Source organism: Onychomys torridus, chromosome 11 (genome assembly GCF_903995425.1).
Source record: "Onychomys torridus chromosome 11, mOncTor1.1, whole genome shotgun sequence".
Classification (NCBI taxonomy): domain Eukaryota; kingdom Metazoa; phylum Chordata; class Mammalia; order Rodentia; family Cricetidae; genus Onychomys; species Onychomys torridus.
The window spans coordinates 61,241,080-61,267,946 of record NC_050453.1 but is presented as its reverse complement, the minus strand read 5'-3'; the positions used below and the strand labels follow the sequence as shown (position 1 = coordinate 61,267,946).

At 54.7% G+C, this 26,867-nt stretch overlaps 1 protein-coding gene across 2 annotated transcripts; it reads right to left on the bottom strand.

Annotated features, from left to right (window-relative positions):
* Nucleotides 1-24,697, bottom strand: Cdk18 (cyclin dependent kinase 18). 2 transcript variants are annotated; one of them, XM_036202549.1, is made up of 16 exons: nucleotides 24,384-24,697; nucleotides 8,569-8,717; nucleotides 8,310-8,389; nucleotides 7,746-7,871; nucleotides 6,371-6,427; nucleotides 5,508-5,622; nucleotides 5,252-5,346; nucleotides 4,914-4,976; nucleotides 4,175-4,298; nucleotides 3,899-4,019; nucleotides 3,233-3,330; nucleotides 2,934-3,039; nucleotides 2,786-2,828; nucleotides 2,179-2,269; nucleotides 1,847-1,924; nucleotides 1-1,296 (listed from the first exon to the last, which is right to left on the bottom strand). In XM_036202549.1, the coding sequence occupies exons 2-16, from the start codon at nucleotides 8,690-8,692 to the stop codon at nucleotides 1,262-1,264; spliced, it is 1,356 nt and encodes a 451-aa protein (XP_036058442.1). In that variant the 5' UTR covers nucleotides 8,693-8,717; nucleotides 24,384-24,697; the 3' UTR covers nucleotides 1-1,261. The 2 variants fall into 2 exon arrangements, with proteins under 2 accessions (XP_036058442.1, XP_036058441.1); XM_036202548.1 differs by lacking the exon at nucleotides 24,384-24,697 and adding an exon at nucleotides 16,056-16,332.
* Between the last annotated feature and the right edge of the window lie 2,170 nt (nucleotides 24,698-26,867).

Genomic DNA, 26,867 nt, shown 5'->3' with positions numbered 1-26,867 from the left:
TTTCTGTACAACATGAATTAAATATATTCTCTGTCTTTGCTCTGTGTCACAGGACATTCACAGTCAGTGGGGAAGGGGGTTTGGGGGGAACCCAGGCTCCAAGGGGCTGGGATGGGTGTGGGGCCTGTGGAGAAAACACGGGCTCGACCTCCCCTTGGCCTTGGCCCTTCAAGTTCAGCCAAGTGTTGGGGAGACCCTGGAACGTGAGATGGGTGCTGAGGAAGGGTGCCTTCTCCAGGTTAGGCTGTAATGCCAGCAGCACCCCTTCCTCTCTGGAGGCTGGTGCCAGGGTCAGGCAGACAGCGCTAAGAAGGAGGTGGGGGGTGGGGGAGAGGCGGCACCAGCCTCAAAGAGCCAAGGCCACCTTGGTACCAGTGTCAGGGTAACCCTTCGTATCTGGGTGCCAGCCTAAGGACCCTGAGACGGGGTCGACTTATCATCCCTCAGGGCTGATAACACCCGTGTGGGGGAGTGGCTTAGGAAGGAAAGGACAGAGGTGCTACGTCAGGGCTCCAAGAACTGTGTACACGCTACCACCTGCCTGCTTAAGGCAACCCTTTCCAGACTGAGGGATGGGCAGGGGAATGGCTGAGGTGGCAGGAGTACAGCCAGGAGTCAGTCCCAGATCCCCCCCAGATGCAGCTGGACGTGGGCAGCATGCTGGGGCTTTTTAGCCTTGGTTCAAGCCAGAGGGTACAAGGGCTTCTGGCAAGGAGGGGGCCATAGCATGTTGGGGATGGTGACAAGAGGGGATACTGGTTTGTTTTTGATGCTCCAGGGAGGTCCGCCTTTGGGTGGGGTTTGCACTCACATTGGCACAATTCCAGGGTCCCAGTGCCTCGTTCCTGGACTATTCCTTGTTCTCAGAGGAGAAGAAGGTAAAGCGAGTGTCCAGAGGATCAGAAAGGGGTCTGTGGAGCCGATGAGCCAGGCAAGCCCAGGGTCCCCAGATTCCCCCTGCACCTCCGCCGGGAAGGGGTCCCAGGTCCCTCCTCACTCCTCCCTTCCTCTCAGGGAAGTAGCTCATGCCCCATCCCAGAGTGGACGACAAAGGGGTTGGTGTCCAGGTAGAGGCCATCCCAGAGGTGTGTGGCAAGCAAGGAAAGGAAGCGACTGCTATCACCAGGGCTGCCAAATGGTCCTCCAGACTGGCCACAGGCGTTCATTGCTCAGCCCTCGATGGCCACACAGGCCCCATACTTCCTGAATCCATGTTCCGTGTGGCCTCTCGCCCCTTGAGTTGCAGCAGGGTGGACGTAGCTCAGAAGATGCTCTGCCGCCGGCTCTTCCCTCGCCCTGGAGAACGAAGGAAGAGGGGAAGAGGATGGGGATCAAAGGGGTACTTGCCCTTCACAAGCTCCGATCCAGTGAGCAAGGGCAGGCCCTGGGATTCAGGTCTCGTCTCTGTTGCTCGTGAGCTGTGTGGAACTGTGCCTTAACTTCCAGGGGCCTCGGTTTACTGCCGTGGAGAACATTTGGAGTGCCAGCCCCACAGGGTGTTTTAAAGATTGTATGAGACAATGCATGGGAACCACTGTCAGTCCAAAGCCATGGGCTGCGCTAAGGACAAAGTTCAGACTGGCCAGGAGCTCAGGGTCTTCACAGAGAACACACCAGGCACAGGGCGCACCCTTGCCAGGGCTACTGTAAAAGGCAGGATTCCATCTGGGTGGGGGTGGGTGAGGGAGGAACCTCCCATAAGGTATGTGTATGAGGGTGTTGACTCCCCATCCCAAGGGTAGACTGCTGAGCCCATCTCTTTCTTAAAGGAGCATCCCACCCTCTGGGAAAAGGTGGCCTACTTGGCTACTTCTAACAAAGGGATAGGGAGAGCATGTGACCCTACCTGGGTGCTGGAAGGCCAGGCCACGATAGCCTGGGTCCTTTTGGAGCTGGATCTCTTTCAGGGAGAAGATGGAGGCGGCTGGACAAGAGAAGAGGGTGGGGAAGGGCTGGGTGGAGCCACTCTGCTTGCTCCTGTACCCCACTTCCACTAAATCCACAGAGCCGAGGCATCCTCTAGTCCAGACTCAGTTCTCCAAATGAGAACTGCGAAGGGGAAGCCATGTGTCCAACACCACTCACCTGGACCCAAGGATCCAGCCTCTGCTATAGCCCCACCCGTGTCCACTGCCCCCTGCCCTTGTCCTGGCTGGCCCTGAGCCCTCGGACACTCACTGTCATCAAGCTGGTGTACACGTTCTCCCAGAGACAAGAAATAGGGATGATTCAGGGCCGCCTCTGCTGACATGCGACTCTTGGATTCGTACTGAAAGGCACAGGGTAGGCTCTTGGGTCCTGCAGGAGAACCTTCTAGAAAATGGGACTCCCATGCTAAGTTAGAGAAGCTCCCATCTGACCCAAACCAGGCAGCCTCAGTTAGGATACCAGGGTTCAGACACCAGAGAAAACCTGACATGGTGCTTCATCAGGGAGTGACTGCTTCTTGGGATGGGCATACTTGAGAAGGCCATGACAACCATCACCTGAGTGAGTATCGGCGCTATTATTCCCAATCAACTATCCTTTATCCTGGGCTTGCTCCCAGGTAGGCGCTGCGCCATCCCCGTAATCTCAGTGTATCCCCAGCATCTTCTAAAGGATGAACTGATATCTGTCATGCAGTTGAGAAAACTGAGCCTCCCATCCTCAGGAAATGCCCAAGCAGGCCTTGGGGGCCAAGCACAGAGACTAGTGTCGGACTTTGGAGTCACAGGTGGTATCTGAGCTACCAACCTGGCTGTCTTTGGTTGTCTGTCCCTGGGTAGGATGGGCGGAAACTCACCAGGAGGAGGCTGGTCAGGAGGTTGATGCCGTCAGTATCCAACCTGCAAGGAGGAGGCGCTGGCACAAGCGCAGCCAGGGGCAGGCTGGGGACCTGAACCTCTGGGAGGGAGATCACAATGGGGAGCCGGGGCCTGGCAAGGGACTACCTGGGAGCGTGGCTGAGCAGCGGCTGCGGCAGGTACCGGGGGAAGTTATAGGCTCGAAACTCGGAGAGGGACGTCACACCCGGCCACGTCTCTTCTGTAGGAGTCCCTGGAGACATAGGACCGGTAGGAAGTATGAGTGGAGGGCTGAGGCCAATATGGTGAGGGTGCAACATTGAAGGAGACACCAAAGGAGTAGCCAATGCTAGCTGGTCCCCACCCTGCCCAGTCCTCCGTGCTCCTGGGTGGACAGAGTTCTGGCGCCCCCTGGTGGCCAGGTGGAGGGTAAGACGGAAACTAACCCAGGAGACGGAAGATGAGGTGTAACTCCTCCTTGACGGTGGAGCCTGGGAAGAGGGGCTTCCCGGTGGCCATCTCATAGAGAATGCAGCCCACGCCCCTGGGGAGGCAAGGGCAACGGTGAGGCCAGGAAGCACAACCACCCCTCCTAAGGCTTCTGTGTGAGGGATCCAATGACACCCTAACACAAGCCTGAGAGGTAACATTTGGGACTTGAAAGGCTCCTAGGACCAACCAGACTCCCACTATGGTTCCTCTCTGTGAGCCCTGGGTCCCTTTAATTTTGCCAGGCAGAAAGACAGATGCATATTCTCACACTCCGGGGAGCCTTGGGCTCGGCCAGAAACCTCTGCTGCTTTCAAGTAGAGTTGGTTTTCCTTGGACACCAAACCACACATTTGTCCATTTTAACAATAAAATAGTATGTCTCTTCCAAGATGTTCTGGGGGAAGACTCATCTACTCTGGCGATTCCCACCTTTACTCCTGGGGAGGCATTTCAGGACTACAGCATTAGAGGGTCTATAAGCTCAGAGACCCTGATGTATTTCAGACTTAATTTTCTAACAGCAGGGCAGCAGAGAGAAGTGGAGCTCTGAGCAAGGTCAGGGTCTTCCCGGGCAGAGTCTAAAGGTGTGGACAGTCTACACCCCTCTGCTGCTCACTCACCACATGTCAATGGGGGTGGAGTACTCTGTGGATCCCAGCAGCACATCTGGGGGCCTGTACCAGAGGGTTACCACCTCATTGGAATACGTCTTTGTAGGCACTGATTTGGCCCGGGCCAGGCCTAGGAACAGACAAGTCACTGAACCTCTGCTAAAGGGTCCTGAAGAACCAGGTGTACAGGCATCCCTCAGAATCCCTACATCCTGAGGAGGCTGTGTACCCCAGGGGTAAGACCCACTTGCCAGCCCTGACCCCTGACCCAGGCGTCAGCCTCACCGAAGTCGGCCAGCTTCAGCTCGCCCCTGTCATTGATGAGCAGGTTCTGGGGCTTCAGGTCCCGGTGCAGGATCTTACGGTGGTGGCAGTAGGCTAGACCCCGGAGCAGCTGGAACATGAAAATCTGGAGGAGAGAGAGAGGAGGAAGGAGAAGTGTGGCAGGATCGGGTCCCACGTGGGAGACCCTGCACCTCTGTCTCAGGCAGGAGAGGAATGGAGGATCAGCACAAGTCTCTAGGAAAGGCTCCCTGGTTCTGTTGCCCACCCTGCAGGCCACCTGGGACCTGCACACACCAGGGAATCACATATGGAGGCAGAGGCCAGGTATGCAGAGGAGGCAGGGAGTGTGAGGGGGCTGGTGAGGTCTCTAGATGTGAAGTACGAAAGTGCAGTGAGTAGGGGTCCCACAGGCGGGGATGTATGTGCTTGGTTATTAATCACCAGCGCTGGTCATTTATCCTAGCTTCTCAGAAGCCTCCCTACACCCTCATGCTTGACACTCAGAGTTAAGAGACGGATCTGTATCAGTAGCTAGTCAGAAGTGGAGGGTAAGTCTGTTCTTGGCTGGGACTCTCAGGATGGCTTCTAGATGAGCCGAGTGGCCTGTCCCTCCCTTCCAGTATTTGAGGCTCCGAGCAACCTCAGCAGCGGGTGCCAAGAGGAGCATCCCACACTGGGCCTGATGACAGATGATGCCATGGGCTGGCCATGCTGAGGTCCCTACCTTAGAGGCCCTCACCTTGACATTGTGCATGTTCATGAGGTTTCCACAGTGGTCTAGATACTGTTTCAGGTCACTGTCCTGGAACAGACAGTCAGGGTCAGTCCTGCCCCCTACCTGGCCAGTGGTCTGGACCCAGGCTGAAAGGAAGCCCTCTTCAGTCTGGGCCCATGCCTGCTGGTGGCCCAAGGCCCAGGCTCTGAAGCCTTGACCCACTTCCACATGGGAATTTAATTGGCAAACAAAGGCTTGGGTCCTTCCCTCACCCCATCCCTCCCAGCCCCTCTCTCCCTCTTCTTCCCTACCCCATTTCACCCACCACAGGGGAAGAGGCTGCCAGCCCCAGGCCAGCTCACCAGGTACTCAAACACCAGGGTGAGGGACCGATCTGTGTGAATGAGGTCATGCAGGGTCACAATATTGGCGTGTTTCAGGTCCTTCAGCAGAGACACTGGGGAGACAGGCCCACCTGGGTCCCCAGGCCCACCAATACCTCCCACTATCCCTCCCTGGGGCCAGCAATGGCCCCAGGCTCCCACCCAGGCTCCCACCAGGTGTGGGTTGTTGAGCCCCTCCTCCCAGAGGCCCAGGGTGCAGATCCGGGCATTGTACCCTCTCGAATGGCAGTACAGGGTGCCCCTTCCTCATGCTCCAGCCGGATCTCCTTCAGGGCCACGAGATTCTCTGTCAGCTTGCTGCGCCCCTTGAAGACGGTGGCATAGGTACCCTGGGACAGAGCACCCCTCATCAGCCCCAAGAGTAGCCTGCTCCTGCTCTCTTCCCAGCTCCACCCCTTACATTTCTGCGTGAGTTAGGATTCAAGCCCTACTCCCTCTGTCCAGAATCTGTTTGCTCCAAAGTCTGCTTCTCCTTAACATTTCCCTATCAACAACCTGGCTGGAACGGACCACCCATTGCTCTGTTTCCATGCTGGCTGCCCTTCTGTTGTTACAGCACGGCCTTGCTCTTGAAGGTCACGGTCATATGGCTCTTGAAAGACAGGGCCTTCTTCCTCTTCACAAACCTATACCCACTCCAGGCCCCAAAGCCTGACACGGTGATGCACAAGCAGTTTAGCCACAAGGCACTTGCTGTGTGCCAGGCACCAGGAACTTGTACACAAGCTTCCTCTGGGACTGTACAATCCCAACAGTAAAATAATTACTTTCATCCTTCAACAGAGAATAAGGCAAGAAGAGAGGTCCTGGGACATGCCACAGTCATGGAGCTAGACAATGGTGGAATTGGGGTTCGAATCCAGGCCATAGCTACTTGAAAGAGAAAAGAAGTCTAGGTCCGGTCCACAGACCTCTGTTCTCTAGGCCTCAGTCAAGATCAGGGGGCACTCCAACAGCTGCTGAAGGCTAGGCCAGGCTGCTTGGCCAAGACAGTGTGACTCTGTCCAGAGCCATGAGGGGCAAAGGAGAGTCAAAATCATCCTACCTGCTGCCCAGACGGAACCACACCGGCCTTACCTCCCCCAGCTTGTCCAGTTTCACGTATGTTTCCAGTTTCCCAAAGCCAATATCTGACTGGGAAGAGACAGGGAGACTGTGAGTCAATGCCCCAGGAGAACTTTCTAGCCCACGTTTCCTCCTCGTCCTCGGGAGGGAGAAGCGATATATCCACTGTACAGAGAGGATCCAAGGAGGACAGCTTCATCCCTCCTCCCCTTCATCCTCATGAGAGGTGAGGGACCCCTTCAATGGAAGGCTCCTTCCTCCGGGAGTCACACATGGACACACTGCGCTGCACCGCCTTCCCAAGGTCCCCCTCACCGCCTGCCTGGCTCTCTTGCTCAATAGGTTACTGACTCCTCCGGGGCGGGCCTGTCATTCTCCCTTATGTGGAGTTAACTTCAGACCCAGACCTCACCCCGGTCTCTCCTCAGTTCATCTCTTCTGGCTCAGGACAGGACGTGTCTTAAAAAGTCAGAGTTCTGAGACCCACTCACCAGAGAAGCTCCTAGGAGTGCCTCACAGGAAGCTGGGACCTGACAGCATGTGATGATGGGTGATCTAATGGTTTGGTCTTTCTGCTTGTTTTTTTTGTTTTTGTTTTTTTTAATTGGGAAGGTCTTTTATTCCTATTAAGCATCACATAACATATGTGTGCTATATAAAGACTGCATGGCCTTCCAGCAGGAATAGACGACCATGGCTGAGATTTTTGTTTTTCTCACCAGCCAGGAAAAGGCTTCCCTAATCAATGTTCTCCAAGCCCCTGAACACACGATGGTGACTGACTCCAGAGACGTGCCCATCTCTTTCCATCAAAGACCACTGATGAGCAAGTGGCAACCCTCTAGTCTTGGTTCCCATTAGTGCATTAGTGAACTTGTGGGTGTACACAGCAGCTCTTCGGGGATGACTAAATACATGCCCACAACAGTGAGGCCAGGCGGAGTCTCGAACCATGTCTCTACACAGTGAAACACAACCTGAACCCTATCTGGTTCTTCCGGGTTTTAGTTCCTTTGAGACACGGTTTTACAGTGTACCTGTGGCTGGCTTGGAGCTATGTAGCCCAGGCTGGCCTTGAATTCTTGAATTAACTCCTTCTGCATCAGCCTCCCAAGGAATGCTGGGAATACAGACGTGAGTCCCAACACTGGTTTATTGGTCTTAACCTGGGAGACCCTGGGGCCTGCTTGGCTCCCCAGACCCAGGTGAGTCATTGACTCAAGGAGACTATTTACTGGAATCTGCAGAGGCCAGCAGGTGGCGCCAAAGGCACAGGAAACTTTCTGGAAATCACTCCAGGCTCCCGCTGGGATGGACAAGGCCAGTAGTGCTCTCTACCCACACTGGTGTCTCTGGCTCAGCAAACTCTGACCCTCCTTGGACTCACCAGGGAGGCACGACGAGACATCCGGGTGAGTGGCTTGGGCAGCCCTGGGTTCTCCAGCTGTAGCTTCTGCAGGAATTCCTGGGGCAGGCGGATATCCATGGGCAGAGAGAGCCTCTTGTTGAGGTCCTGAGGTGGCAGAGAGGAGGGGAACACCCTTGTTGGTCCCAGGAAACCCTTGCCTCTCACCCTGGTTTTACCTGTCCCTGTAAAGCAGGCCTCAGGCTCACAGATCCCTGAAGGGTATACATATGTGAACCTACAAGGATTACTGTGTGACCTTTAGGAAGTTCCTTCCCCTCTCTGGGCCACAGTAGAACATACATCTCACACCCTCACAACGTAATTCTGTAAGCATATTTCTCCTACACTTGGCATAGGTAACTGGGTCATAAGAACAGTCAATGTCTAGCCAGGAATGTTCTAGCACTTGACATATATTCTCACAGAATCCCCACAATCTACTCCAATTTGGGCCCTCAGTGACGGACGGACTCTACAGGAACCGCCCTGCTATGTGTACTGCTGAGGATGCGCCTGACCTTGGAGCCTGAGGGGCACCCTCACCTCCACAGAGAAGCGGCGCTGGCTCTGCCGTTGTTGATACTGCACGCCAGGGGACAGCTGCCCAGGCTCGTCCCCTCCATCTGTGGGGGAGAGCATGCTTGGTTTCAGCGCACAGGACTGAGCAGCATGTCTGAGCAGGACAGGTGTCGGCTCCTCCCTCCCACTCCACGGTCTGTCCACAGCCCAGGGCACCCCACCCCACCACCCCGTCATGTACTGGGAGTCTGGGTGGGAAAGAGCGAGGTGGCCTGACCCTCACCCTCCTTCCTCTGGGTGTGGAGCTGGTTGAACTGCTCAGTGAACTCAGCCAGGGACTCCTCAATGGTCTCTGGGCGGGGCACGGACAGGGAAAGTCTTCGCTTGAAGTTCTTCATCTTGTTCATGGTCAGCAGGGGCCCGTTGTGAGTCCTAGGACAGAGAGGAGAAGACGAGGCAATGTGGCCACTCTAGAGACCCATGGGAGCCAGGCACACTTTAGGTCACCCTGACCAGAGTTCTATGATGGCAGGGTCTAACCCTGTCCCTTCCTCCAGTGTCTCTTCTGTCCATGAATATTCCCTCCCCAGGCATCACAGCATCAATGAGCATAGCTACAGGTTTGCAAGACGCCACTCCAGACACTCAGCCTTCAGCTTGGGTGTCTGGAGATGGCTGAGACAGGACACCAGAACTGGATGGCCCTCAGGCCATTGGCTCTTTCTGAAAGAGCCTAACTGGTTGGTGCCCACTTGTCAATAGGTTTCAAACTCCATAATACCTGATACGGATACCAGAATGTCCGCCTCTCTCATCCTGGATCCTCAGGAAGGAGATCAAGGGAGAGCATGTCCTAGCCTAACCTCGGCTCCAGCTTCAGTATGCAAGGCAGGAGCAGCGTGGGAAACGCAGGAAAAGGGAAGCCAGAGTTGTTGGCCCCTCCCTTGCCTCAGTCCTCTGAGCAGGCTTGGGTGCCCTGGGCTGAGGACACAGTGGAGCAGGAGCTGCCCTGTTCTACTGCCCTCTAAGTTCTGACCTCCAGATGGCACCACAAATGTCACTGCTGCTTCCCATAGACAGATGCTCCGTTCTCTCTTTCCCTCTCTCCCTCCCTCCCTGCCTCCTTCATTGCTATTTTGAGACAGAGTCTCAATGTATATTTCTGCCTGGCATGGAGCTTGTTATATAGACCAGGCTGGCCTCAAACTCACAGAGATCCATCTGCCTCAGCCTCCTGAGAGCTGGGATTAAAGGCGTGTAAAATGATGCTTTTCCCGAAGGCCCACCCTCCGCAGGCTTCAAAAGCACCCATGCACACCCACATTCCCATCCTACCAGGTCCCACTGCTTTCAGCTACAATGGGGCTGCAGGCACCAGAGGCACACAACCCCGTTAGCTCCCCACCCTGGCCAGGAAGGCATCAGGAGGACCAACCCAGTTTGGGAGGGGGCATCTGCACTCTTCCCTAGGCCTACTTATAACCCACTTCTGGAGGATGCTCAGGCCTGTGGCAGGCCAGCACCCAGTTGCCAAGGCAACCAGGCCCCTCCTGAATCCTCCTGGTTTAAAGGATTATGGGTCAGTAACATGTTTGCTTTGCTTAACAATCATATCCTCTGTGAGCCTGGAAAAGGTCCTCTCCCTGGCACTCCATGCTCCTGGCTGGCCCTACCACTACGGAGCTGGGCCCTCAGGCTCTCTGACCCAGGCCTGTGCCTTTCCAAGCAGAAGGCTCTGGCCTGCACCTGCCAGTTGAGACCTCCTCTGCTGAGAAGCTTGTAGACCATGTCAGTTCAGGACGGCCTTGCCCACCTGGGTCCACCCTGGATTCCCACATGGCCTCAGCCTGTATGACGTCACAGGCCTGCCTTCTGCAGAACTCTGAAAGCTCCCAGAGGATAGCCACCCTGCTACATGCCCTTGTGTGTGGCATCCAGCTGAAAGGACCCAACAGAGGCTCTGTGATGGTGACAGGACAGATGGGCTCCAGTGACAAAAAGGCTCAGACATGCCACACACCCTGCCTGGTAACTCATACCCAGCAAGACTAGAGGGCAGCGATCACTCTGTGTACACGTCCATTGCTGTCCAGCTGAATGCTAGGGTGACCAGGGACATTAGACGCATTCTAACTACCAGCTTCTGGAACTAGGGCCTGGGAACTAGGCCTTGGGATTGAACCCAGGGCCTTGCAAGTGGTAGGCAAGGAAAACGCCTTCAGGATTTTTAAAAATTGTGTGTGTGTGTGTGCGTGTGTGTGTGCGTGTGTTGTATGTATACACCACATGTATGCAGGTGCCCCTAAAGAGGGCAGAAGAGGGAGTTGGGTCCTCTGGAGTTGAAATTTCAGACATCTGCCTGAAGTGCACTCTAAGAACTGAACTCAGGTCCTCTGGAAGAGCAGCAAGCCCTCTTAACCACTGAACCATCGTCCTGGCCCGTTCTTCTTTGGCAATGGGTATTTCGATGTGGCCCTGGCTAGCTTTGGATGTCCAACCTTCTTGCTTCAGTCTCTCAAGGGCTAGGATTACAGGCCTGTCTTTCCAAGACAGGCAGAGAAGATATGTATTTAAAACAGGGTCTCCAATAGTCAGCATGGGAAGATAAGGTTGGCAGTATCGGGGTTCAGGTGAGGGCAGACTGTCACCCCACCCTTCCAATCTACCACCTGGGCTAGGAGAAGAACCCTTGGAGCTGGAGCTTGAACCCTTGGAGGACACAGGAGGTAGACAGACACAGCTTCAGGAGCCCCACAGGGGTGCTGCCGTGACTGGGGAACACACATAGAGACTTCCTAAGCTCTAGGAGCAAGCCAAGGGGACTGGTGTGTGTGTTCCTGAGGGGACATGGCCAAGGCTCTCAAGGGATTCAGAGGACACATACACTTGGCTATTCATGATTTCAGCTCTATCAAGACTGACTAGCCCTATGGGATGGTGTGATGGGTTACTGGCTCAGGATCTCCCAGGAGCCGCTGTGATTTACACCCTGGCTTTTGTTCAGGGCAGATAATTTCTTCAAGACAAGGATCAAGTCAAGATCCCATCTGCTCTTTCTAGGTTCAGTGGGGAGTAAAGAGCCAATAGCTGGCCTAGACGGAGTGGAGGGCAGAGCAGGGGAGAAAGGCTGGAAATGCAGAATGGAACGGAGGCTCTAGGCTCAAGGCTTGACCTGAGCAGTGTGTCAGACTACTGCATAGTAACAGCAACCAGCTGTTCTCTCTACTGGAGAAGAGGCCAAGAGGAAATGGCTGTCACTACAGCATGAGGAATCGAGGTCAGACGTGAGGATGGACTTCCTGATGGTGACATGGAGCAGGCAGCAGGAATGGTGACCACAGCAGAGAGTGGCTACTTCTCTCTGCTAGGGACAATTAGGGCATTGAACCCAATAGGGTCTTGGGTGTGACAGGGCAGTCGGGGCAGTGAATGGTTTGTTGTTCCCTGATTCGAGACATAAGACGCTCTGTCACTCTTGCCTTGGGAGAATCAGCTCCTCATATTTGGGGGCTGAGGGGGAAGGGAGACAGGAAAAGGGCCTGTCACCTTGGTGCTGTCTGCTCCTCGTCCCCAACGGGGGACAGAAAGGCCCAGTGTGACCCAGCCTTAGGCCCGCCCAGGGCCAGGCACAGTGTGGCCTTTGTCCCCAGGCCAAAGAGCCATCTGGGTCTGTCCCGTGCAACTGGTGCCAGGGGAAGAGAAGTGTGGTGTAGGGGGTGCCACCCAGCAGGGTGGCATGGGGGAGGTCGCAACAGAGGCCCCTCTGGAGCTGTAGGCTGGGTAGGCAGACCCTGGCCAGCCTGCCTCCCACCTCCTGCCCAGGTAAGCCTCTGTCGCCTAGGCACACACCAGCTGCCAGCACTTCCTGTTGGTGCCAGAGACAAGGGTGTCACAGGGGAAGGGAGGAGGAGCCGGGCCTGGAGGAAAGGAAGGCTTAGAAAGGCTAGACTCCATGGCCTGCCGGGAGCCAGCAAGGAAGGGGCAGGTGCCCATGGATGCTGCAGTCAGCATCCCCAGACTGCAAGAAGGGACTGACTGCCCTGCTCGAATGGAGGCAGCGATTTCCTGGTTGTCAAGCACATGACAGTGACCACATCCTCCCTTCTAGCTGAGCGCCCCCCCCCCCAGTCTTGTCCCCTCCCTGAGACCTAGGTTGTTCCTTCCCAGCTCAGTCAACAGTCAGGCAAGCCTTGCCACACTCCAGCCTGGCCTTGTGCCTTCTGATGGGGGAAAGAGATAAACAGCCAGGAAAATGGGAGGAGTTGTAGAGGACAACAAGTGAGCCGAGGAAAATCTCCCTGCGCCCGGAGAGATGATGGCTCAGTGGTTAAGCGCACTGGCTGCTCTTCCTGAGGTCCCAGGTTTGATTCCCGGCACCTCACAACATGGCAGCTCACAACTGTCTGTCACTCCAATTCCAGGGGATCCGACACCCTCACACAGACATACATGCAGGCAAAACACCAGTGCACAGGAAATAAAAACAATAAATTATTAAAACGGAGGGCTTCTTTAGAAGCCGCAGAAGCAGTTCAGAGTAGAATGTAAGGGGAGCAGGTTGGGGGGGGGGAATGGCAGGTGCAAAGGTCCTGAGGCAGACCTGAGTGCTAGCCTTTTCAGCTGTACTAGGGAGTGGGTGGAGGATGCAGAGCAGCCTCTGTGCTGAGAATCTCAGTGTGAGTGGCAAGACCCCACTGATGTCTGAATGGACTCCCTCTGGCTGCTATGCTAATAACATAGACTGTCCATAGGCAGGCAGGCAGTCCTGTCAGACGGCTCCAGGAGAAACCCAGGTGAGAGACAGTGGCCTGGACCTGACCCGGCAGCAGTGGAGGAGGGAAGTAGTGGCTGGGGGGGAAAGAAAGCAGTCAAGGACATGTGGCTGAGCCGTTAGAGTGGGGAGCCGTCCCTGGGGTGGTGGGAATCCTGGGAACTTATGTGGGAAGAGCAGGAGTTGGATCGAGCTGGTAAGTTTTTGATATCAGATGACCTCTGAGTGGAGAGCTGGGTGAGCGGGCATCACTTGGGTAACATCAGCCCCACAGTGGCTCCCCGTGGGGCTTCAACCTAACCACACGCCCCGCCCACTGTCTCCCCACCGGCCCAGACGCCATCAGGGAAGAGCACAGGCACTAGGGACAAGCAGTTCGGGTACCCTGAGGAGTGGATGTTTAAGGAGGCAGGGCCCCTCCTCAGGCCACTCTGCAGGTCACACAGGGCCATGCAAAGCAGGGGACAGGGTCTTACACCCCTCTTAGGAGGAAGCAAGCACCACGCAGTAGCTCAGACTAGCTGTAGAGGCCCATGGTCCAGATGTAGGGTACACTTAACCTGTTGTCCCCCGGCCCAGGACAATCTCAGATACCTTCTACCCCTGTCCTGAGCTTGGGACTCGGGCCAGGAGAACATGGAGGATGAGGAGGTTGGCAGAACACAGGGCAGTAGGAAGGAGCCAAGGGTGGGGTGAGCATCTCTTCTTAACTTCAAAGGCCAGCCCTGAGAATCCGCTTAACGAACACCTTCCAGGCACTCCGGGGCCTCCCTCCTAGACAGGACTGCAGTTACCCAGCCTGCACTGAGCCTTGTCAGGACCTGGGCCTTCCTGACTCTGGCTTCCCACCTCAGCAGCCCTGCTCCACAGGGCTCTGCCTCCAGCGGGCTTTACACATGTGCTTTGGGTCAGTTTTGTCAACCCCAACCCAGGACAGCTGGGTGCCCTGCCTCCAGTGGGGCCCTGACTCACTACTTGTCCCCACACCAGGGCACTGTGGTTCCTGGACTTTGCTGGCACCAGATAGCAGGCACGTGAGGACACCTACTCCGTGTGTGGCGTTTGGGGGTGAGGCTTTGTTTTGGCGTCCGTCTCTGGGCCTACAGCCAGAGGCTGAAAGATATAATTAGGGGCTGCCCACTTTCTGAAGCCCCAGAGGGTCTCTGACCCTCAGTCCCCAAGGCAGACTAACATCTGGGGACGCCCTGACATTCTCTGCTTCCCCTGACCTGTCCATATCTCAGGCACTTAGCCACTGAACTAGAACTATAGGCCAACAGCGGAACAGCTTTGCAGACGTCACAAGCAGGGCCTCAAACACATTCACCTTCAGGGAGAGCTGTACTTCAGGGAGCTGGCAGATCCCATCATCCTCTGCCCGCCACCTGACCCTGCTGGAGGATGAGGCACAGGGAAGCTGGCTGCCCTTGCTGCCTGGGGCAACAGCAGCAGCCAGAACTCGCCTCACTGACACCCTATCCCAGCTGGATGAGAAAGGCTGTGGGCCTGGGTCCTTCAGGGTGGTCAGAGCTGAGGAGAACAGACTGGCCTGCAGTCACTGTGCCAAGGAACAGATGCTGTGGACAGTGACTGAACTCAGAGAACATTCCTGCAGATTCTGGAATGCAGGAAGCAGGAGAAGGCCTTCTGTGACCAAGCTGGGCAAAACCTACAGGAAGCTAAGTCAGGAGGGTAAGTGTTGGGCTCTGGGCCCTGAAGCATCTTTTGTCTGGCTTCGGTGCTGAGATGTAGCTCAGTGGTTAAATGTGTTACAGTGTCTCATTCTGACCTGAAAGGTCCTATGGTGACAGCCACATGCTGTGAGCCCTACTTGCCAAAGATCCCCATCTGTGTCAAAGCATGTACACATCCTGACAGTGTGAGCTGGAAGGTACCCCATGTCGTAGCCTTGCCTGTAAGCAGAAGTAATGCCTAGCCTCAAATCCAACTGTGATGGATACCTATGCTCCACCTCGGCATGCTTCCTTCCAATATGATGCCCTGACACACTGAAAATCCCTCAAGGTGAGCACAGCCTTCACAGGAAGCCCCAACTCCAGGGTCCAGCACACAGGACTCTGGTGTCTGGATCCCTTGCTGCCTCCTCCTCTTCCTCCTCCTCCTCCTCCTTTTTTCCTTTTGGTGGTGTTTTTGAGACAGAGTCAATCTATGTAGTCCTGGAGCTTACAATGTGGACCAGGCTGGCATTGAACTCACAGAGACCCTCCTGCCTCTGCCTCCAGAGTACTGAGATCAAAGATGTGCACCGCCACACCCAGCCCTCTTATCTTCTTGAGGGTCAGCTCTTAGCCCTTCCAGGAGGGTTCCATTCGGTTGACCACTCCTGCCATACTCACGCCCCACTGCTCTGCACACAGCACCCTTCTGGAATGCTCTTCCTCACTTCCCCCCTTGGTGCCGCCACCTGGGGAAGCTGTACACAAGCACACCACCTGCCTCCAGGTGAAATGAGAGGCTTTCTCCTGCAGTCATCTGTGCGGCCTGCATGTACTCAGAACCGGGCCTGATGTCCTTCCAGACAAGGAGAGGGCCCTCCTTACTCACTGAGTGGCCCTATTGCCTTACACACAGCGGTGCCTCGACTCAGCAGCTCCTCAGAAGGAATAAACAAGTGACTAAGGAGCCGCTGGGCCCCCAGGTCACAGCAGCTTCCGGCTACTTTCTTAGATAGATACAAGCGTTAGACTCCTCAAGGACAAAGATGGCACCTTGGCCAACTGGGAGCTCCGGGACCCACTGCCACGTGTAGTTAGGGACTGGCGTCCTTCCTTCCTCTTTCAGGCAGACAGAGACCTGTGGCTAGGTTTATCTTCCCTTTGGTAGGGCCATAGGAGGGCACATCTGGTTCTGCTCTCTCCCTAGAACAAGCTGCACAGCCCCCCAACACTGGATTCTCTCCTTTGGCTCTCTTTGGCTTCAGAGGGAACTGGCTTGTAGTGATGGGTGGGCCAGGGACCAGGGGAGAGCCAGCTACTCACCCTCCAGACGCACGCCAAGTATGACCTCTCCTCACCATGTCTCTGACATCTCCTCCAGCCTGGGACTTGGGGGTCCCCAGCCATATCATTTTAGCACACCGGGCAGGACACCTGAACCCGCTCACTTCCCTTGCTTGCCCGTGCATAGACAAGGGCTGGGGCTGACTCATCACACCACCCATGATCATGATCTGCCCAGAGCCATCGGTGAACACGCAAAGGCTGGGCTCAAGGCTCCCGTTATGCCCTAGCTCTCCTCATCTGCATCTGTGGCAGTGGGGATGGGAAGATGGGGCAGAAGGGACAGCTTCCTGGCCAGTAGAAAGTCTCACAGGAAGTCACACAGCGTCGAAGTTGGAGGCATTCCAGTGTGGGCGGACAGTGAAAAGAACCAAATGCATCTGGCTGCTTCCAGAACTGTGCGATGGGCTGGTGCTGTTCTGGGGCCTCTTTTTAGACTCCCGTCACTTACAGAGTATACCAGAGGCTCACAGGGCAGGTGCTCCACGAGGCACAGACCTGGCTACAACCTCACTCTTAGCTAGCCCTCCTTGTGGACACCATATCAGCCCTCCTGATATCCACCCTCTCTGTACCTCTTGGCTTCCCAGAGCTCAGGGACCTCTGCACATATGGAATCTAATAGCTTTTGCTTTTGAGAGAGGGATGGGCCAGGTACTTGGTTAGGGTCTACCTGTAATTTTCAAGGAGGTTCTGGGTTTCCCGGTAATGAGTTAGGACAAACTGCCTCCTCTCCTCCGTCAACTCTGGGCCTGCTCGACAGAACAAACCATCTATCTGGGCTGACAGGGCCTTCCTCAATCTTTCCCTTGGCAAAACCACTTCCAAACTCCACTAAAGTGCCACTTCCCTGAGAAGCAGTCGGCACATGACCACACCGCAGCCAGGAGCAGGGGCAGGGCGGCCCAACCTCCATCTCCCATCCATCTCCTCTGCTCCCACTCAGAGCCATCTTCTTTCTCTCCTGCCCCTCTTGGCCCTCCACCTTAAATTAGGTCCTCACTCAGACGCCTCCCCAGATCTGTGACCTGGCAATCCTGCTGGGAGGGTATATACCCACAGGAAGGGAACTCTGCCTGAAGAACCTCTTCTTCTCTGACACATTGCTCTCAGTGCCCACGAAATGCGGCATACGAAATACGACAGCCAAGAAAGTCCAGGGCACACGCATGGATTTTAAAATCGGGACTACTCTGAAACCGTTAAGAAGGAAGCCTTGCTGTTTATGCCTTGATGAACCAAGTGGACATGATCCTTTTCAGGGCAACAAGACAAGACACAGACACAGAGAGCTGCTCCTGTAGAAGTGGAGAGCAGAATGATGGGTACCAGGGGCTGGGGCAGACAGACGGTAGGAAAAGGGAGAGCCAGCGGGACAGAGCTGGAACAGGGTACGTAAATCCTGCTGCCGTGCACAGGGTGGAGACTAGAACTAGCTAGAAAGGGCTGGGGAGCCTTCAAACCGCAAAGTAATGATGATACCCAGATTTGATCACTATGTGATGGACACATGTAACAAAACATCACCCCGTCCTCAAACTATGAGTAATTCTTACTAGACAACTAAAACGAAATCTGTGGTTTTTTTGTTTTTTGTTTTTGTTTTTTTTGTTTTGTTTTGTTTTGTTTTTCAAATCCAAATTCTGCAACCTTATCTGGGGTTTTCTTTAAATCCTAAAGGAGCATCTGTTTCCCCTCCTTGTACATCTGCAGACACTACCACCACCACCATCACAACAAACAGCAGAAATGTAGGATGTCAAGTTCAGGCCCCTTTGATTTTCCTTGCTGGCCCATCACAGCTCACGTTTTGTCTCTGTGCCCAAGTTTAGTACAGTACTGCAGGGGCCTTTAAACACTCGTGTCTCGGGGGACTTCCTTGTCCCACGAGCAGGGAGTGTGTGTAGATGGGAATTTCCTGGTTTCTTTCAAGCACAGCCCTATTTAGTCTCCACCCCCCACCCGCCGGCCTGGCCCAGGCTAACCCCTACCCACATTCGGAAGGGTCCCTCTCTTCTAACTCCCTTGTCCCCATCAAGAGTGGTTGCTCTCAGCGACTGTGTCACTTCCACAAACACCACCAGGCTCAACTGCCTAGCCCAGGCTTTGGGTAATTACACCAACCCTCCTTCTTGAACTCCACAAGCTTCCCCTTGGGGACTGGCCCAGGTGACCACCCTGACCTGGGCCCATTTCCCGCTCCTCCATAGAGAGAGCCTCTGGGTTGCCCTGGCTGTTCCACTGTTCTCTAAATATCCCTGTCGGTATCACTCACCATCCAGGGCACATGACCCTCGAGGGCTCCCTTCCACTTCCTGGGCTCACAAGCACATGGTCAGCTCCAGGCCCTCTCCCAAGCCCTCAACTCCTGGGCCTCCTCCATTTCTTCCCTTCCCCCCCCCCCCCATGTCTAGTGAACTCACTTCCTCACCTGTCCCTGAGTGGCAGCATACTTCAAGTTCCCTCTTTGGCTCTTTGCTCTTCCTCTACAATAGATTTCCTGGGTGATCTCATCCTCTCCTGGGGTGGAAACCACAACCCCCGTGCTGGTGACTCTCAGGCCCACAGCTCCAGAACCCCCAAGCCCTGGGCCTCAGCATGCAAGGGCCCGCTGTCTGTCTACCAGGAACCTCTGGCTGAATGTCTCCCATGAGTCCAGGATGGGAGCCATTTTCAAGTAAAAAGGGCAGCTGTGTACAACCTGGGAAGCTGCAGGTCAGGATACAGATGCGCCACCCCGACATGTACATATAAACACCACTGCAACAGACGTAAAGCAGGCAATTGGTCAAAATGCCATCAGCGGTCACCCGGGTTCTAGAGCTGTGTGTGGGTGGTTTTCACTTCTCATCTGCATCTTGTAACATTTCCACACTGAACACTTAACGCTTACCTAGTAAGAAAACAGCAATACCTCTTTGTAAATAAGAAGTATTTTTAGCGTGAGATTCCAGAATGATTTAGTGCAAGGCCAAGAGAACAGTATGATTACTTTGAGCAAGGGTCAGCAAGGTTTCCTGTAAAAAGTCAGCCAGCCACTATTCCCAGGCTTGTGGCTTACATTCTCTGCTGCAGCCCTGCAATGCCAACCGTGTGCAGGATGAGTGTCTTGCGTTTTAGGAAACGTTTACTTAAAGACACTAAGATCTCAATTTTACAATTTAAATGCCATAAAATATTATTCTCTTCTTTTGAGTTTTTCCCAACCAGATGAAAAATATAAAAACCACTCTTCGGCCTGGAGCGGTAGTGCATGCCTCATGAATGAGCGGCAGGATTGCCGCAAGTTCAAGGCCAACCTGGTCTACACAGCAAGTTCCAGGTCAGCCAGGGCTACATAGCAAGACACTGTCTTGAAAAGTCAAAACAGGCCTACAGATATAGTTCAGTGAGCAAAGTTCTTGCCTAGCATGCACAAGGCCCCGGGTTCAATCCCAGTACTACATAAACTATAAATGGTAACACAGGCCAAGAGAAAGGAGGACTGGAACTTCAGGTTGCCCCCGGCTAGCTAGTGAGTTCCAGGATAGCATGGGCATACGTAAGACTCCAACTCAAAAGATAAATAAATAAAACAAAACTATTCTTAGTTCATAGCGTTTGAAAGCAGGCGAGATTTGAAAGGGGCCGTAGCTCACAGCCCCGCCCTTGAGTACCCAGAATCTACGCAGCATTTGAATCCTGCATCTACTTGTTAGTAATACTTTTCTCCTCCTACCTGACTGGAGGGTGAGTCTCCTCGAGTTTCCTTGTCTCTCTGAGCCACGGCAAGGACTGGGTACCCAGACTTCAGTGGAGAGAAGTTTCTGGGCTGTGAAGTTTGGAGGGTCGCAAGGCTAAGACCCTCCTGGGGCCTCACAACACAGCTCACCCGCAAAAGATGGCGGCATGAGACGGGGGGCTTGACGGGGTGTAGAAATCCCTGGTCTAGGCTTCTATGTCTCAAACAAGACAGTTATTTGTCCAAGGCTCTTCAGAGTGACAGAGCAGAGCTGAGACCAGAAGTGAGCTTGTGACATAGATTTCAATGTCCTTTCTGCTCCCCACAGCAACTGGGTACCATTGTCAAGGAAGCCAGCAGCCCTCTCGTCTGCCTTGCTTGGCGATGAAGCTTTATGAGAGAATCAGCTCAGAGCGTGGTACCCGGCTTAAATGCAGCAGTTAGATCAGTTAGATCAGCTCTGTGGCTGGCTGTACCTAGTCTGGGGACCCTGCCCTCCAGCCACACAACCCCTTCCAGGCAGAGCATCCCACCAGTACATAGAAAGGGTAGCTAAATCCCCTAGGTCTGTTCACCCTGCAAGAATCCCCTTTTCTGGGTGGCTGGCACCAGGGGGAAGAAGGTTTGGCTTCTGAGGGGACTCCACAGTCAGAAGAGGGAGTGATGTAAAGTGTGTAGGCAGAAATCCCCGAGCTCTCTCAGGATTTCCTGTGATAACAAGACAGAGCAGGTGTTCAAATCGAGGGAAGAATACTGTCAGAGATTCCTCTTCCTACTCTGGGGACTGAGCCTTTTGTCCCTACCAGGAAAGACTCAGGTGCAGGCCCAGCAACTCCATGCCCCATCACCTCTCCATGATGACATCAGGTAAGGCAAGAAGGTGAGGTACACACAAGACATGACGTCACTGCAATCCTCCCAACCACACAAACCACAGTAAATCAGGAGGGCTGAAGCTTGCAGGGAGCAGACTGCTTGCCCAAAGGCAACCAGACATTGAGCGGTAGGGGTGGATTTTATACCAAGCCTCAGCCTGCACCAGCGGCCAGCGGAAGACATGCACATGTAAACAGTGAATGAACAAGTCAGTCGCCTCTTCTGGACCATTCTTTCTACTTCAGCTGTCTTCCAGGGAAGACTTCAGCTAATGGCAGGGAGAGGGAGGACATGAGTTCAAATCTCCAGCATCTATGGAGAAGCCAGACTTAGCAATGAGGCTTATAACCCTAGTATCAGGCAGCAGAAACAGGTGAGTCAAAGGACAGGTGGCTGGCCTGTCAGCCTGAGACTCCAGGCTCAGCAAGAGACTCTGTCTCAAGAATGAAAAGATTAAAAAAAAAAAAAAAAAAAAAGTGGGGCAGACACCTGACAGCAGTCTCTGGCCTAAACACACATACCGCTGTTTTTTTGTTTTGTTTTGTTTTTTAAAGAAGAAGGGTCAGCTTGGTGTGGTGGCGCACGCCTTTAGTCCCAGCATTTGGGAGGGCAGAGGCAGGCTGATCTCTGTGAGTTTAAAGCCAGCCTGGTCTACATTGTGAGTCTGAGGACAGCCAGGGCTATGTAGAGAGACCCTGTCTCAATAGGGGGATTCAGTATATCCAGGGTGTGTATCACCACGGTCCCTTCCAAAGTTTGGGACAACATCTTCCATGGCAGTCTCCTGACTTATCAGGGTGCTGCTGGCTGTCCAGGCAGCTTTGCGCCCTTTTTCAGTTCAAAGCCAAACTTCAGACTGCCTCATCTCCTCAGCTGACAGGGCCTTGGGAACATCAGGAGTAGATCTTCCTGCAGGCAGTAGGTTAGGCAGAAATGCACCCGCATCTTCCCCCCTTCTCCTGCTGCTGTGCCGCAGGCTAGTTCTGCCAGGCCTGGCCACCAGCCCTTAAGTGATCCTGGACCTCTGGCCACCTGAGAGCTACATTTTTTTTTTTTTCCGTGTGTGTGTGTGTGTGTGTGTGTGTGTGTGTGTGTGTGTGTGTGTACATGTGTGTGCATGCGCGTTGAGAGCAGGCTTGGGGTTGGCTAGAAGTAGACTGATCACACACACCTCTACATCGCCTTGGGAACATGCGCACAGGTGCAGGAGTGATTACCCATAAGCACACGCCACTGTAGGAGCCAGGGCTAACCTTGGTGTGTTCCTACCCTCTGAGATGGGAAAGTGCCGGCTCAGCAGCAAGTGTCTAGAGAGCGAAGGTGAAGGGTCCAGGGAAGGAGAGAAAAGGGTTACCGGGGACACAGAGCCCAGGGAAAGAAACGTGACTTATTCCCAAAGGAGTGGAGCTAAGCAGGGAGGTCTGGAACTCAGCCAGCCAGTCCCTCGTGGGCAGCAAAGCACGGGGACTCTTCAGGTTATGCAAATAATGAAGAGCCAGCGAAGGGTCCTCTCTCTCCAGGAGCAGGGCCCTGCTAGAGGGCTGCAGTCTGGCAGTTCCATGCCTACCTCACCCACCGGTCCAAGCACAGAGTGCTGGCCCGTTTCCATTCAGCTCCCCCAGAGGGAACCTTCCTCTCCAACCAAAAGGGATAAAACTTCTGGCTAAGGCCTTGGCTTGATGTGGCTTCATGGTCTTTGACCCCAGAGTCAGCCCAAGGCATCCCTGAGAGATTCCCAATCCTTACCGCCCCCCCCCCCCACACACGATCTCCTCTGTTTCCATGTGTAATCTCACACAGTTCACACAATAGCCCTCCCTATCAGAAGCCCCTCTTCACACAGGAGTTTGCTGGGAGCCACAGCATCAACAGGAGCAGGACATGGGTTCCAATAATGGCTTAGGTTTGGCCATCCTTCTTCCCCGCTTCAGGTCCCCAACTCAGTTAGGGAAGGAAAGAAGAAGCCAGAGGAGGGAAGGGAAGAGAGGCAAAAGGAGGTAGGGTCAGAAGACACGAGCCAGGCGCTGGGAGCAGGCTGGATTAACCAGCAGAGAACATCTAGTCTGTAGAGAAACATAGCCCCATCCCCTCTGGATCCCAGGGCAGGGATCCCCTCCCTGCACAACCCCAGACTAGGAATCTACTTGCTTCTCAGATCTTGCCCCTCTGGTAAAGCCTGGTTCTATCTGCCTGGCACAGCACTGGGAAGCCTGATTACTTAGAGAACTCGCCCGGTCATTCCTTCCTGAGGATTCCAGCACAGGCTAGGCCCTGCCCAGGTGGAGCCGGGGTTGAGAGCAGGCTTGGGGTCAGCTAGAAGTACACTGATCGCAGCTCTACATCGCCTTGGGAGCATTCATCCCAGGGTCTGTTCCCTGGCTAGTGAAATGGTGATAACGACGCTCAGGAAATAGCATGAGATTATTGTGATACCTTGCTTGGCACACAGCAGGGACTGGGGACCGGAGCTTGGCTGTGGCAAAATAAACCTCTCTCTGGGTCTTTCAGGATGCAGCCCAAACTCACAGCCACAGCTGCTTGTTGGCCACACCCCAGAAGATATCCCAGGCCCAAGGCATGATAAAGACAAGAGTTCTCTAGGATGCAAGGATTTGGCTCCCCAGCGCCCCCACCCCCCACCTCACTGTGTGCTTGGTGTCTACGCTGAATCTCACATCTGATGTGGTGGAGGCCAGCTGGTAGTGTTTGTGAACCACAGGGCCCAGGCCACAGACCACAGCTGGGTAGGCTGGGAAAGGTTGTTGAGCGCTGAGCTGGGATAGGATAGCTGGGAAAGCGGAGCTGACAGAGGCAGTCAGAGCGCAGAAGGTCCTGAGGACTGCCTCTATCCCACAATCCTACCTAACCCTGCTCCCCTGAAAGGCTTAGAGAGAAATAAATGAGGCCATTGGGGCCTAGAGGGGTGCTGACCCCTCCCTCGGCACAGAAAAACAACCGTCAGGCCTGCAGAAGCCAGGGGCCCTGTCCCCCCTCAACAGGGTGGTACAGGGCCTCTGACACACCCCGTTTTCAGAGTCCTGTGTGTCCTCCGAACGCAGCAGTCAAGCTATGACTTCGGAGCTCAGGTCTTCAGGTCCTCCCAGGCCAAGCCATCCACCCGCCTTTTCCACGCTCTATCAGCTGCTGTCCATAGCTGATGAAGTAGGAGGGTCATTGCCTCTCTGGACTTGCCCAAGAGATAAGAGACACGTTCCCTCGAGACCCTATTCACCACGCAGCCAAGCTGCTAGCTGCAGGCTTCACCTGTCCTCGGCTCTCCCCAGGGCTCTGGCCTACCACCCACGGCCTGTGGAGCTGGAAAGTTCACTAAAGCCCAGAAAGCCCTTCAAGGAGGCAATCAGGCCCTACGCTCCAGGGTCCCTTCGTTATCCCGGGACTCCTGACCCTTGTCCTTCCCATAAGGAAGGCACTTAGCGTCGGGCTTGTGCCTGGGTGGGAACTTGTGCTTTGGTAGAGTTCCGACGGAGCCCAGGGCCAAAGGGAGTCCCCGATCAGGAGTCCCCGCGGGGCACGCGTTCTGCTTCAGCACCTGGAACTTGGGAGTGGCTTTCCCAGGGCATCGTTCACCCCCCCCAAAACACAAGCGCGCCCGGCTATCGCCCATCGCCCACAACAGCTAGGGCATTTTGCTGGAATCTCTCGCTCCCGAGCCAAAGGCGGACGGCCCCTTTAAGGGCCGCCCGGCTTACCTTTGCTCAGCTTGCCCGGCGCGGTGCCCCTCTCCTGCCGCCCCGCAGTCCGCGCGTGTCCCGGTCGCGGCGAGCCGGCTCCCGCCCGCCGCGGCCGCGCTGCCAAGGCTGGGTGCCCTGCCCCGCGCCCCAAGCCCGGCCGGGGTCCCTACTCGGGACCCTGGCTCTTCCCGGCTCTGGAAAGGTGAGCAGCTCCCCGCCAAAGAAGCTGCCACCTGAACTGCGGGAGGAGGGAGAAGGGAGGGGTGCAGGAAGGTGGGGAAGAGGAGGAGGAGGAAGGCAAAAGCCGGGCCCCAGCCAGAGTTTTTCACGTGTACAAGTTGACTCCGCCCTTGTCCGGACCGGCCCTGCCCACAGCCGCTGCCAATCCCCTGCTCTCCCTCTGTCCTTGTGGTCACCCCTTTCTCGTACTCTGAGAACTGGGGCCGGTACTTCTTCCTGTTCTCTTCAAAGCTGTCCCCAGTACAGGGTGAGGCCCTCTGGCCTGGACCACACTGGGACAGGTCTCCAAATGCCCCTACCCAACCTGCTGAGTGCCACCTTGCCCACTACACACACACACACACACACACACACACACACACACACACGCCTAGCACCTAAGAGCTAATGTGCAAGCACAGGGCATAGGGCTGTTGGTCATTCTCCTATCTTCTCCAGCGAAGTATAAGATGGTCAGTTATCTGCTAATGGCTCTCTGAACTCCCCTCCCCTGTCCCCAGCTCTGCCTCTCCATGGCCTGGAGGAAGAATTCCTTCCACACAGCATTCTACTTCCATTGTGAAGAGGAGCGCTGTCCTTTTGGCCAATGGAGTCATCTAAGATGTTTGCAGACAGCAACGCTAATTGGGTTCTCATTTTACACAAGAGGAAACTGAGGCTCAGAAAGGAGACTGAAGAGGTCCAAAGTCTTGCAAGGTGTTCATAGGGAGTCAGGATTAGAACCAGGTCAATGATGATTCTATCCACACCATCTAACTTTAGGGAGTCAAAAGAACCACTTCCTGCCCCCCCCCAGGTGGTGGTGGGTGCTGGAGAGATGGTTCAACAGTTAAGAGCACTGGCTCCTCTTGCAGAGGACCCAGGTTCAGTTCCCAGTACCTATATGAGAGCTCACAATGATCTGTAGCTCCTATTCTGAGGAATCTGACACCTTCTTCTGGTCTCCATAGCACCGAGAACAGATGTGGTACACATACACATGAGCTAAAAACAATATTTTTAAAAACACACACAACAACAAAAAGCTGGGGTGCTTGAAGGACGGTGTTCTCATGCAGGGCCTCTTATTTCCTGTGCTCTGAGGGGACTCTGTCAAGGAGGCCTATGTCCTCAGTCACAGGTCTATGTCCTAGTAGATAGGGCTTCCGCAATCTGGTGCCCTTGAGAATCAAACTCTTGACTGAGGAGAATGGAATGTTGGGAACGGGACAGTTTTCTAAAAGACGTGGGCCTGAGGTCAGGAGAAAGAAGTCACAGGGTCTGGGCATGAGAGTGACCCACTGGTGGGTGACTTCCCACAAGGGACCTCCCCACTCTTTGCCTGTCTTCTCTACCAGGGCATATAGAGGTTTTCTGGGCATGAGCACTTTAGAAAACTGTGGCTGCTCCAAGATGGAGGGCTGCAGAGAATGGTTGCAGTCAGGTTGGGGCAGAGGCTACAACCTGTCCTGCTCCATGAGTAAAAAAAGAACGGGGGTGGGTTGGGGATGGGGGTGGGTAGGTGTAGGGGCACAGGCCTATGAACCCAGCACACAGGAGGAAAAAAACAGATCAACTTGATCTCCAGAGTGAGTTCCAGGCTGGCCAAGGCTACACAGTGAGACCCGGTCTCAAGAAGACAAGAAGATGAGATGAGGAGGAAGAGGAGGAGGAGGAGGAGGAGGGGGGGGGAGGAGGAGGAGGGGAGGAGAGGAGGAGGAGGAGGAGGGGAGGAGAAGGAGGAGAGGAGGACAGTAACAGGGAGCCGGAAGGCAATGTCAAGTCCAGGGAGGGTTGGAGGGCTGGACTATGGCTAAGCATCTAGGGGATTAGAGATGATGGGACCAAAGGGTAGAGTTTCAGAGAGCCAGGGGGTAAGGTCAAAAGGGCTCACAAACAGTTTCTGAATATCTTCTGCATGTCAAGCAGTAGCCAGGCCTCTGAGCACAGAGGATAAATAAAACCCAGACCCTACTCTCCAGGCATTTGTGGGGTAGGGAAGCAAATGGGGTGGTCAAGTCCACTTTCCGTTGCTGTATCAAATACCTGAGATAGCCAGCTTATAAAGAGAACATGGGAGGGAAGGAGAGAGAGAAAGAGAGAGAGAGGAGAGGAGAGAGGAGAGAGAGGAGGGAGAGGGAGAGAGAGAACATGGTTTTGGAGAAATCAACTCTGGTGCTTCCAGAACTATGGCAGCATAGTGCGTCATGGTTGGGAGCAGGTGGAAGATGTGAGCCACTCATCTTGGGGCTTGAAAGCCAAAGAGAGGAAAGAATCGGGGTC

Coding starts and splice junctions, on each gene's coding strand:
- Cdk18 (XM_036202548.1), bottom strand. CDS start 16,243: ATGATCATGGGTGGTGTGATGAGTCAGCCCCAGCCCTTGTCTATGCAC. Junction 8,718..16,055: donor ACTTGGCGTGCGTCTGGAGG/GTGAGTAGCTGG, acceptor TCTCTGTCCTAG/GACTCACAACGGGCCCCTGC. Junction 1,925..2,178: donor TGTACACCAGCTTGATGACA/GTGAGTGTCCGA, acceptor TCTCTTGTCCAG/CCGCCTCCATCTTCTCCCTG.